Source organism: Chiloscyllium plagiosum, chromosome 5 (assembly GCF_004010195.1).
Source record: "Chiloscyllium plagiosum isolate BGI_BamShark_2017 chromosome 5, ASM401019v2, whole genome shotgun sequence".
Lineage (NCBI taxonomy): Eukaryota > Metazoa > Chordata > Chondrichthyes > Orectolobiformes > Hemiscylliidae > Chiloscyllium > Chiloscyllium plagiosum.
Window position 1 is genome coordinate 18,089,399 of NC_057714.1, and position 13,320 is coordinate 18,102,718.

Here is a 13,320-nt window from a genome sequence, read left to right on the forward strand (position 1 = left end):
GGTGCTGTGCATCTCTGTGACTTTTTTTAAAAAAGCTGTTTTACACACATGCCGTGACCACACGGATTAGTGTAGATAGTAAATTGTACCCATTATATGCATAATACAAGGGATAGTTGGTCTGAGACCACGCATCCAAAAACTCAATGCTCAATGCAAATAATGTGTCTCTATCCTAACTACTTTTCCAGCAGCGGATGTTAGTATCAGTTAATACATTACCAAAGGCACCGATTCTTCGATCACATACACAGTAACCTTCAATCCGTCCGGATGAGAAATGGAACTCTCAGAAGTTACTCTTCAAGCTTCCATCAAAGTTCAAGCATGTTCACAATATAGGGGCGCGTATAAAGCAAGATACATCTGAAAGACTGAAGTTGCCACTTGTCAGGCCTGTTTTGGAAAGAGGGGGAGAGAGAGATTTTGATGCCTTTCTGTTCCCGTCTTGCCACAGCCTCTGCTGACTGTGTGTCATTATTTTGCCAATGATTCTTACACAAACCGCTAAAGTCTGTCTGATTTCTGGAATATGAAGAATAGTTTGACCACAAAAAAAAATCCTCTACGCAAAACCTTCATAAAATGCGACTTTGAAAATGGCAGATTGTCGAGGGTTTAGACCGTTTAGATGTGGCCACGAATATTTCTCTGTCATTATTGCCAACCTCACAACACGGAATTCTAAGGCAGACCAATTAAGGCGGATTGAATATATATATAATAACTTTATTCACGTTACAATGTTCAAATATCCTCGCCGTTAGGTGTAATTTAAGGTGACTTTGTATTTGTAGTTTGTTGCGAACCACCTGACCCAAATAGGCAGTTTTGCGCCTGATAAAGGAGCAACACTCCGAAAGCTAGTGTTTTCAAACAGATTTGTTGGATTATAACCTGGTGTTTGATTTTTGACCTTGCTCAACCCAGTCCAACATCGGCACCTGCACATCAGAGTTCTTGGAAGGTGTATATTCAGATACTGTAGTTAATATCATTCGACAGAGGGCACGGTCGCACTGAGACAGAATGTACATACTAATTAATGGCTATTAATATGAACGAAAATGAGCGACAAGATCCTTTTGCTTCAAGCGATATTATAAGTGCGTTTGAGGTTGGTGTTTACTGAACTGTCAAAAACAACAAAACTTTCCGTTTTTAAAATTAACCAGATTTGAAACAAAAAGGATAGACAACTTTGGTGCGTATTTCCCGCGCCTACTTTTCGATGCATTGAAAGGCTTAAACATGTTAAAACTTCAAAAGAGACTCATGACTTATTATCCATGATATAACTTTTTTTCCTGAAACGTACTCCAAATTGGGATCCTAAATGGAGAAAAGTATCGTTAAAATGTGTATTGGCCATTGATTAAAAAAAGTTGAAAATTAAGGTTGAAAATATGAAAAAAAAATTATTATAAACGATATCTCCTTTCATAAATTCCAGATGTTTTTGAGATGTGTAGGCTTATTTTTTTCTTCTCCACAGTGAATTGTTCTGAGTTATTCCTTCCCTTACTGACTTCCAATGCCCGCAGCATTTTGAGATTTTTAAAGCTATATTTCAATCCTGGGTTGCAAGTTAAAATGAGATTAAATAATACTTCTCATTTACAAAGCCAATAGGAAGAGACAAATAACGGAGAACACAAGCGTTTGAATTCCTACCTGTCAGTCCCGACGCATGATCAGGAAATGCTCGACTATACACTCTCAGTAAAGGAAGGAATGGACTTGGGTCAAACGCTGTGCTGCAGAAACCATTAAAAGCGCTGGATTTCTTCCGATTCTTGAGTGTCTGATTGAGAGTCCAGCCCCTCCCGATCAACAGACCATTCAAATCGGGCTCTCGCTCTCCGACGGTATCATTTGTGGCTCTTCAGGGCGACCCTGCGAATCTGAAAGCAGCGCCGGGAGATTTGGGATTCTCATTGCCCTCAGTGTACCCGCTCGCAGCCTGTCTCCAGCCCAGAAGGGGAATCCCTCCTTCCCGGTTTCTGACAACTCTCGTGTGTTCACCGAAGATCAAACAGAAATTGCAGTAGGTGTGACCAGTCTTGTATTGCTGAACAGGTAACGCTGATGGTATTTTTTTAAGTAGTTCTATATTTCCCGTAGTTAAATTCAGAAAGGAGAAAGTGGCCAGTCAACTAAAAGTGTTGGCGTAATACAGTGACCAGGAGTTTTACCTTGATGATTTAACGTTTTTTAAAAGAAACAGCAAACGCTGGAATAACATATGCTGAACGGGATGATGGCTATATCGATTTAAAAAAACTGTCTGTGGGGTAAGAAGGTATTTATTTCATGTGGTAAACATTTTTATCGTGTGTAATAATAGTGAGCTTGCCATTCTCTGTCGTTTGTAAGTGGCAGGATTCTGGATACTGTAAAAATAAACAAACCCGCTGAAGTCAGCACTGGTTGGAAATAACTTTATTTTTGAGGTATAATTATTACGACATTGATGCCACAACCTTGCTCTAAAACAGATGGAAGGCAACAGGTTTAGCGAATAAAACTGCTCACCCTTTCGATAATTGAGTTAATCTAAAATACAGAAATGCAGTCTAGATTCACCGTGGCATCAACGCAGATGGTTATCCGTGTCCAATCCAGAAACGAACTGATCTTTGTCTATCGTTTAGAGACTACAGAACGAATAATCGAATGCCACACCAATGCACTCATGGTCACCATCTCATGTCTAGGGTTCATCTTATTCGTTATTGGTTGATCTGTTGGATTTTTGTTTTGTTTTATCGACTGGAGAGGTTTATTTTGTAGTGACTGAGTGTTCTCCTGTTCTTGAGGGTTGACTCGGTGACACTGGGTCATTTGTTGTTACCAGGGCCGCTCAGAGGACCAGCCGAGCCGAGCCGAATCGAGTCGCGTTCGTGAGGGGGGCTTGGCGGGTTTGAAGAGCGCACGGCTTCCCATGATCAAAGGCAAACTCCCCAGCTTGATGTCTTCAGTCGTGGCTCCAGTCCAAGAGTTCAACAGGATGGAGGCGAAGAAAGTGGAGCTGATTCTGGTAAAGGAACAGAATGGCGTTCAGTTCACCAATTCCGCTCTGCTCAGCTCTTCCCAACTTCCTGGAGAAGGGGAGGGCGAGCCCGCGAACAGGGAGACCTGGGCCAAGAAGATCGATTTCTTGCTCTCGGTTGTTGGTTTTGCCGTGGACCTGGCCAATGTCTGGAGGTTCCCTTATCTTTGTTATCGCAACGGTGGAGGTAGGAGCGCCCAGTTCAGCATCAGTGACTCTTGCTGCATTTCCCTTTCTCTGTCGAGTTGGAAGGGGGGGGGAGAGGGGAGTGGGAATGGTATCCTATTCTTTCCTAATTCCCCTCAGCAAACATGCATCAGCCGTGTTAGCAATCTGCCAGACTGTGTGTTTTGACTCCACGTTGAGTGGATTGCAGTGATAAAGATCATTTGTTAGTTTTGCTCTTTAATCCCCAGCGGTTAAGTTATATAAAAAAATAAACAGCGCACGCCGCGCATTCGTTTCCCGCTTGGTCTGAGCATTCCCCGATGCACTCAATTCATAGATTAAATTATTAATTGCAAACATGTAACTCATAGACAGAAGAAATAATGGCAAAGCCTTTTTTTGCAGCTCAAGTTAGTGAATGAATATGGTGAAAGCAAGCTAACTATTGTTATAAAGTGGAGATTGACCCCCCCGAACTAAAACCAAACACTCAAAGCGGAGTGCATCGCCCGATAATCCGTGAAAAGTGATGTACCCTCTTTTTCAGCAACTTCTAGTGGTTAAATAAAATAAATCCCTGACACTCACTTTAAAATCAACAAGTAACAATTTATTTATCTAACTCTAACAGTCAACAAATTAACTAAACTATTAACAAACTGAGTAAAACCTGTCTAACAATTAACTACTCCTCAATAAAGCAACGTTAAAAATCACACAACACCAGGTTATAGTCCAGCAGGTTTATTTGGAAGCACTAGCTTTCAGAGTGCTGCTCCTTCTGGTACTGGTTGTGGAGCAGGATCATAAGACACAGAATTTATAGTAAAAGATCAGTGTAATGCAGCTGAAATGATATACCTGTATTGAACAAACCTAGATTAAGTCTTTCACCTTGTCACCACAAGGGGACACCATCCACCATCTACGCGGCAGGTAATCAGGTGACCCGGCCTACGTCTCTCTCATACATGCAGGCAAGAATGCCTCGAGGCATGGTACATTGGCAGACCAAGCAAATGCTACAACAACGGATGAATGAACAACATGCAACTATCACCAGGCTGGAGTGTTCCCTCCCAGTCAGGGAACACTTCAGCGGTCACGGACATTCAGCCTCTGACCTTCAGGTGCCCATCCTCCAAGGCGGACTTCGGAACACATTGCAGAGTCACTGAGTCGAGGCTGATAGCAAAGTCTGGTACCCATGGGGATGGCCTCAATCAGGACTTTGGGTTTATGTCACACTACAGGTGACCCCACTGCATTACACTCTCTCACTCTCACACACACATGCACATGTGCACACACACTCTCCTACATATGCTCACGCAGACCCTCTCTCATACACAAGCTCTCTCTCATACACGCACACATACACCTACACACGCACCCTCTCACAGGCTTATACCCCAACACATTCGCACACATACTTTACAAAACTTGCACACATTCAAGCACGCACTCTCTCACATGCACTCACGCACACACTCACTCTGTCTCTCCTGCACAAACACACATAAAAATAAGTTTATGGGGTGAATTAATATTTGCAGATACATTCTATTTTGCTCAAAAATACACAACATACAGTCAACCCATGTAATATTTTGTAAATTCCACTTTAGAAATAGAACCAGTCTAACTCAAGATTGGGATACAGATAGACTTTAACCTCACACGTTTAATGCATTGTCTGAGCTGAGATAGCACCTTTTGTTATAAAACCTCAAGTTATCTTGAGAATGTGACTTAAAAGAAGTTCTGAGATTTGCACATTAAAGAACTGAACCTAGCAAACCAATTCTAAAAGATGAAAGACTTAACCTAGGTTTGTTTAATAGAATATTTCAGCTGCATGAGACTGTAATTTTTTGCTATAAATTCTGTGTCTTATGATCCCACTTCACAACCACCTGATGAAGAAGCAGTGCTTCAAAAGCCAGTGCCTCCAAATAAATCATTGGACTATAACCCGGTGTTGTGATTTTTAATTAGGTCTACCCCAGTCCAACACCAGTTCTTCCAAGTCATGAACAAAACAAGATTCTAATGGTATGCTGTTCCAATAAATACAAGTCCCACTCATTTAATAAAAATAGAATTTAGTCTTTCAAAATTATAGCCAGGTTACCTGCCTTTCAGAATGTTCTGTGCATCCTCCGTTGATTCTTCTGTCAAGAATGTCTTCTCCGTCATTGGTACTGTTGTTATTTAGGTAGTGTTTTCTCTAAGACATAGATCAAGCTGTGAGAGTCAGCATTTCTCTCTTGAGAGCTGAGGGTTGTTAGCTCTGGCAGATAGCGGCTAGCTCTGTGGTCTCTGTCCAACTGCCTCCTTCTTTTATACCTTTTGTTGACTTATCAATTTCTAATAATTGGATTAATCCTATGTTGTCAAACCATTAGATTTAAATTTAATAGGTTTTTGGTTTCGAAGGGCCTGGTTCAAATTGATTGGCTAAATTCAAAAGAATGATGTCTTGGGAAAAACTACTGCTTGGCCTTCTAACTGTATGCTGAAAATGTGTTGCTGGAAAAGCGCAGCAGGTCAGGCAGCATCCAAGGAGCAGGAGCATCGACGTTTCAGGCATAAGCCCTTCTCCTACTAACTGTATGGCCTTTTGATACAAATGTTTCAGTTCAGGCTCTCTATATACTTGCAAACTTTCAAGCTGCTCACAGATATTCATTTTAAATCTCTAAGCGCTGAAAAAAAATCTTTTAAAGGGACAATGCAATGCTTTCCCCATTTTATAATTTTACAATTTTACCAACACCAACTTCTAACTTCCTGCCTCCCAATTTACAATTACTCTATTCAACGTTGCAACACGCTTCTTGTCCTCTGTAGCTGCTCTCTGTTTGCAATGCAGTTCCTAATCGAGGGCGAGATTCCAAGGGCAATCTAAGTGTACATCTACAACTCAAGTGTTCTCGCTCATGCTGAATGCTAAAAACTGTTTTGATTTTCTGCAGGGGCATTTCTTGTTCCTTACCTGTTCTTTATGTTCATTGCTGGAATGCCACTATTTTACATGGAATTGGCACTGGGACAGTTCAACAGGGAAGGGGCTGCAGGAGTTTGGAAGATCTGCCCCATATTTAAAGGTAAGCGGCTGTTATGCATTCATTAATCGGGCCTCTAAAATGAATGGAGTTCATATCAGTTAGGATTTCCACTCCTGATCACTTCTTAAACAAAAAATAAAGAACTGTGGAATGTGGGAAAATCCTGAAACTAAAGCAGTAAGTATGGAGAAACTGGAGAAGTCTGGCAGCGTCTGTGGAGAGAAACCAGAGTTAATGTTTCAGGTCAAGAGACCCTTCTTCAGGACTGATTTGTAATTAGGAAAGGTGGTATACAGTAGATGCATATCACCATATATGAGCAGTTTCTGTTTTTGTCCCCCACTTCTTATTGCACGTGTCAGAAAATGCAGATGTGACTGCCATTAAGAAAATCTATGGCTTCTCCCAGGAAGCAGCCTTTCCCTACTCTGATCAGATGAGCAATGTTGCTTGGTTTACTGGCAACATAGTTTATCATGAAAAGAGTGAAGAATGCAGAAAAAATAAAATTATAGTGTTCCATTTTTGCCAGGTTTTTGCTGTGCTATTATTACTGATCCAGTTCTTACACTAAAGACCTATTATGTCTTGCGAAAGTTTCAGGCCTATACCATTAAAGCAGAATATTTCTTGATGCTCATTTCAATTTCAGCAGGTGATAGATAACCTGAGAACTTTCAATGCTGAAGCTCATACATTGTTAATATTGCCCTCATTCGTGTTATAGCCTTTTTTTTAAGCTTTAATGTTTAAAACAAAATGCAGATTTTTTTTTTCAGGGCTTTCAGTTAACAAGTGAGACAGCGTATCTCTAAAAATATCACCTACCTTTTGCTTTAGGATTTTTGTGGGTCTGTTGCGATGAATATCATATACAAATATCCATGTGATGAAGTTTATCAGAAAGCATTGAAATCGAACTCAAAATGCCTCATTGTAACTCTGGTGCTGGTCCAATATAGTTTACTTAAAATTAAAATGATTTTTAAAAATATTGTATTTGTAAATTATTTTCCATTGTCTGTGTATATAATTATGTCTAAATATAAGTTAGACATCAAGGATCGACATTCTGTTAAGAAATCCCATACATTGTATCTTTAGATTTAAATGCTACATGGAAGGAGACATAGAACATCCTAATTTAACACTACTTAATAAAAAACATTTACCACAGCTAGTTTTATCTTCAAATTTTCTTCTGTGATATTGACTCAGCATAGAAAAATATGACAAATTGAAAAAAAAATTCACTATTTCCCTGAGCCAAAGGGAAGGCTTTTCTGAGATGTTATGCAATTTGAGTAATATTCTTGTAGTAATAGAAATGATGTGACTGATGTGCCTTATAACAGCCACAATACAAATCATTTGCTCATGCATGCCCTATCAGTACATCTCTGAAGCAATATCAACTGAAGTAACACAAGTTTATTGATATGTGATAACACACATAATAGTGGCTAATGATATTTTTAGTAATCATATCTTTTTCTGATAAGCTTGCAGCAATGCTTTTCTGTTTGTTAATTCTCTGGTCTATGTCATTATTCATGAAGAATACTAGCAGTCATTATCTGCAATACAGTAATTAGTTGCTACTGGCAATGCACAGACTTCAAGTGGAATAAAATCATCGTAAAATTGACAGCATAGATAGTTTTAAATATATGCTGGTGTGATTTCATGACATCAATCTAACTCAGCCATCAGTTACTACTTATAGAATACTTGCAAAATTTGTGATGTTTGATATTTTCGATTCGTTTACAGCCTTGTAATCCACTCTGTTCCATGTTATCAACTTTTGGAGTCCCCTTTATCTACAGTACAAAGAACAGTATTATCATAATTTTATTTTTATTGGAAAGATTCTTGATTCTACTTTTAAAATAACAATATCAAACATTGATTCTCTGTTGTTTATCTTAGGTGTTGGCTTCACAGTTATCCTGATTGCAGTGTATGTTGGTTTCTATTACAATGTAATCATCGCCTGGGCGCTCTATTATCTATATGCGTCTTTTACCGTGGAACTACCTTGGATCCATTGCAACAATAGTTGGAATAGCCCCAATTGTTCTGACTTCAACAACTTTGTACAGCAAAATACATCCACAAAGTATTATGAGTACAAATCCAATCCTGCTGCTGAATACTATGAGTAAGTAGAAGAGTGTATTGATCTAGTTCCTGAGATTAGGTGCTGTCTTTTATACCATTACCATTACCTGAAGGTAACTTCTCCTTTGTTGTGATGTTGGGTGTGTTGGAAGTGCTGCTTGGGTTATTGTGCAGCAGCTCCCTGTTCTGACACTCGGCTTGTGTAGTCAGTTGAGACATGGTGAAACACAGAGGAGGCAGATGCTTCAGAGATAGAGGAAGCTGATTTTGTTAAAACAAGCAAAATTGAAAATATGTTCAATAACTGAAAAAGAAAATGAATATTTCAAAAACCCCCAATGTTATGGATCAAGCAAAGTGAGATTTATCTGACAGCTAACTAGCACCCCAGTTAACCCTTGCAGTCCCAACTTGGTACTGTGGGTTTAAAATCCCCAGTTATAACAATTGTTGTTTCCCCTTATCTCCTGCCAAAACTGAATTTGATTACTGAGCTGTTGTTCCTCTTGGGGCTGGATGAGGTGGGAATAGTTCTCCAATAAAATGAATGTGTTCCGATAGTTTTGAATGTCCAGTATTTCTCTTGGATGAATGCAGGTTATAGTTTTCCTGGTAGTGTAAGGCCTTCACAATAAAAGACAAACAGGATTGCATGTAGCACAGTGGTGTGAAATGTTCCGTATCTCTGTGTTTGAGCAAATGATTAAAAGTTGAATGGTTTTGTAATTTTGTAGGCTCCAGAATGCCTCAGTTGGTTGCTCTGCAAGCTGGTGTTCAATGACTTTTAGCGGAGGCATTTTTGTGGGGGTCTTCAATTAGCTCTACAAGCTAAACCCCTGATCCAGCCAGCTGCCCCAGGCTTGCATACTGCCTAGTCTGTCTCAGACCAGCGAGCTCAGAGACTCTCAGTTCAATATGAATTCCACAAACTCATGTAATCCAGGGTATCTGATGGGGATTTTTGCCCCACCTCACAGTTGGCATTAGTAAGGTTGCAGATTCGTCCACTTTGGAATTTTATTAAAGGACAAGTTTGGTAATGAATGTTCAGATATGAAAACAAATCAATGATTCTAACTTGCCCATCAAACTATTTTCATTATTTTATTCAGATACTTGAAAACTTTAAAAGTTCTTACTGTATGTTGTTATGGACCAGATCAAACCCCCTCAAAATATATTAAGGTAGCCTAGACCCTAACATTTTCTAATTTTAAAGGTAAGAGTCAGGCATTGTGTTCCAGGTACAGTTCGATTGGTCAAACTACTCAAATTTAAGCAAACACACTTTATTTTTACACTACAGTTAAAATACAAGCAAAATAAAACTAAAAGGAAAAAAAATGGCTTAATTGTAACTCTGTCAAAATGCTTAACAAAATAATTAAAGAAAATTGATAACAATTTTGCTGGGGCTCCTTCATGCCAAATACTGCCTTGATGTCAAAGGCAGTTATTTTCACCCCACCTATGTTTTGCCTATTACTGGTGTAATAAGGTCAGCAGCTGAATGGCCCTGATAAAAGACAACCTAAGCACCAGTGAGTAGGTTATAGCTAAGCAAGTGCACTTGAGAGCACTTCCGTCATTTTACTGTTGATAGAGAGTAAACTTGAAGGGTTGGCAATTGACCAATGTTGGAATTATTTTGTTTTTAATGGAAAGGATGTATCACATAATTATTCATATGGGAAGGTAAATATCAGTGTTGTAGTCCTATTAGAACAGCTTGGCTGAAGGAGCAGCTAGTTATGAAGCACAAATCTTCCACACTGTCGCTTGAATGGTTTCAGAAACAACACTACCATGTGCAGGAGTCAACAAATGACAGCAACATCTTGATATAATGAGGAGTGAATTGAATTGATTGAAGATCTGCATCTGTGGTGCGATGGACCTCTGATGAAACTGCAATGAATCACTCACTTGGCACTTTTGGCTGAAGGTGGATGCAATGTCTCAGCCTTGTCTTTTGAAATGAAATGCTGCACTCCCCATCCTTGAGGCTGGGGTATTTGTAGAGCCCCCATCTCTTCCAGTTGTTTGGTTAATTATCCACCACCATTTATGACTGAATATGACAAGACTACCAAACTTAGATCTGATTTGTTGGCTGTATGAAACAAACAAAGTGTAAATTAAGCAACAGATTCTGGAAAGTCACAACTCATGGCATATCTGTTAAGCTGCTGATTGATGTTCCACGTTAGTACTCATTGTTTTTCCAGTAAGGTCCAGTCCCTGTTACTTACCAGTGGAAAAATCAAGAGTTGTGATTGGTGTAATTTTTCCAGTTGTATAATAGAGAGTTTCCAATAGATTGGCATTAAGCGGTTTCCAAAGTAATAATTCAGCTTCATTAGCTTCAGGTGTCATGTGACACTATTCACCATGACAGAGAGAACTGATTAACTCCTCACTAAAACTTAAGTTTGATCTTTCATTTATGGGGAAAGACTTTCCCTCCATAGCGTCAATTGGGTGGAGAAGTAGAGAACAAGAAAAAAAATTTAGGGAAAATTGTTTGCCATTGCTTGACTGTCCCAAACTAACTCCCCCTCACTGTTAACCAGTGGCAATACTTTGGCTTTGTCAATATGAGATGGAATTGGTACATTAGTAAGAAATGTTCTTGGATTGCATGATACAGAATCCATATCGGTGGAGGTAAGTAATAGAACATAAAACATAGAACAGTACAGCACAGTACAGGCCCTTCAGCCATCGATGTTATCCTGGCCATCTATCCTACTCTGGGATCAGACTAACCTACATACCCTTCATTGGACTATCATCCATGTGCCTATCTGAAAGTCGCTTAAATGTCCCTAATGTATCTGACTCTACTATCATTGCTGGCAGTGCATTCCACACACCCACCACTCTTTGTGTAAAGCACCTACCTCTGACATCTCCCCTAAAATTACTGTAAAATTATGCCACTTTGTGATAGATATTTCCACCCTAGGAAAAATGTCCCTGGCTATTCACTCTAGAGGTGTTGAGAGGATATGCCTCTCAACACCTCTATCAAGTCACCTGTCATCCTTCTTTACTGCAATGAGGAAAGGCCTAGCTCCCTCAACCTTTTTTCATAAGACCTGCCCTCCAGTCCAGACAGCATCCTGGTAAATCTCCTCTGCACCCTCTCTATAGCTTCCACATCCTTCCTATAATGAGTCGATCAGAACCGAACACAATATTCCAAGTGTGGTCTAACCAGGGCTCTATAGAGCTGCAGCATAACCTTGCAGTTCTTAAACTCAATCCCCCTGCTAATGAAAGCCAACACGCCACACACCTTAACAACCCTATCAACTTGGTGGCAACTTTGAGGGATCTATGCACATGGACCCTAAGATCCCTCTGTTCTTCCACACTGTCAAGAATCCTGCCTTTAACCCTATATTCTGCATTCAAATTTATCCTTCCAAAATGAAAGACTTCACACTTTTCCAGGTTGAACTCCATCTGCCATTTATCAGCCCAGTTCTGCATCCTGTCAATGTCCTGTTGCAACCTACAACAGCTTTCCACACTATCTACAACTCCACCAACCTTTGTGTAATTGGCAAACTTACTAACCCAGCCTTGCACTTCCTCATTCAAGTCATTTATAAAAATCACAAAGAGCAGAGGTGCCAGAGCCAATCCCTGTGGAACAACACTCGTCACTGAACTCCAGGCTGAATACCTTCCATCAGCCACCACCCTCTGTCTTCTATGGGCCAGCCAATTCTATATCCCAGAGTTGAGAATGTGTTGCTGGAAAAGCACAGCAGGTCAGGCAGCATCTGAGGAGCAGGAGAATCAACATTTCAGACAAAGGCCCTTCATCAGGAATGAGGCTTGAGAGGTCCAAACAGCCAGATTTCTCTGCATCCCATGCTTCCTCACTTTCTGAATGAGCCTACCATGGGGAACATTATCAAATGCCTTGCGAAAATCCAAGTAATAACAAGGGGACAAAGACACTGGTGGGAATAGTATATAGGTCCAGTAATATTAGCTGTTTTGTAAGACAGAGGAGAAGTCAGCAGAAAATGAGAGCATGTAAAAAAGGCAGTACATTACTTAACGGTAACTTTAATCTTCATGCAAATTTGAAAATCAAATTGGCAGAGACAGCCTGAAGGAAGAAATCATAGAATGTATTCACGATAATTTCCTAGAACAGCGTGTTGTGCATCCAGTTAGGGCTCAGGCACCCTCCCTAATCTTACTGAAACACCTGTAACCAGGAACCTCCAACAACCATTCCTGTCCCTCTTCTATCCACGTTATTCACGATAATTTCCTAGAACAGCGTGTTGTGCATCCAGTTAGGGCTCAGGCTAGCTTGGATCTGGTAATGTGTAATGAGGCAGGTCTAGTAAGTGATCTCAGAGTAAAAAACCCCCATAAAAATACTGACTGTAACCTGTTAGAATTTAACATTAAGTTTGAGAGTAAGAAACTGGAAACAGCTGTGCTAAATTTAAATAAGGATAATTACATTGGCTTGACGGCAGAGTTGGCTGGAGTGGGAAAGGAGTTCAGCAGAAAGATGGTTGATGAACAATGGTAGACATTTTACAGAAAGTTCATGTCTTGCAGCAAAAATATATCTGAGTAAGAAAATGGGATTCTAAGAAAGGGAATTACCTAACCATGGTTAGCCAAGGAAGTTAAAGACGGTGTCAAATTAAAATTAAAACCATATAATGTGGTAAAGATTGGTGGTAAATCAGAACATATAGGAAAGTTATTCAAGTCTACAAAAGATCAAAGAACGAGAGTTGAAACATAGGGAGAGGCTGAATAGGCTGGGGCTGTTTTCCCTGGAGCATCGGAGGCTGAGGGGGGGTGCTGGCAGGTGGGACTAGATTGGGTTGGGATATCTGGTTGGCACGGACAAGTTGGACC

At 40.0% G+C, this 13,320-nt stretch overlaps 1 protein-coding gene across 1 annotated transcript in view; it reads left to right on the forward strand.

The window, feature by feature from the left end:
• The first annotated feature begins 2,404 nt into the window (after positions 1-2,404).
• Positions 2,405-13,320, forward strand: part of LOC122549736 (sodium-dependent dopamine transporter-like) — a 101,573-nt gene continuing 90,657 nt past the window's right edge. The window contains exons 1-3 of the mRNA XM_043689660.1: positions 2,405-3,239; positions 6,199-6,330; positions 8,224-8,455. Coding sequence (XP_043545595.1) covers positions 2,945-3,239; positions 6,199-6,330; positions 8,224-8,455 — 659 coding nt within the window. The 5' untranslated portion in view covers positions 2,405-2,944. The remainder of the gene's footprint in view (positions 3,240-6,198; positions 6,331-8,223; positions 8,456-13,320) is intronic.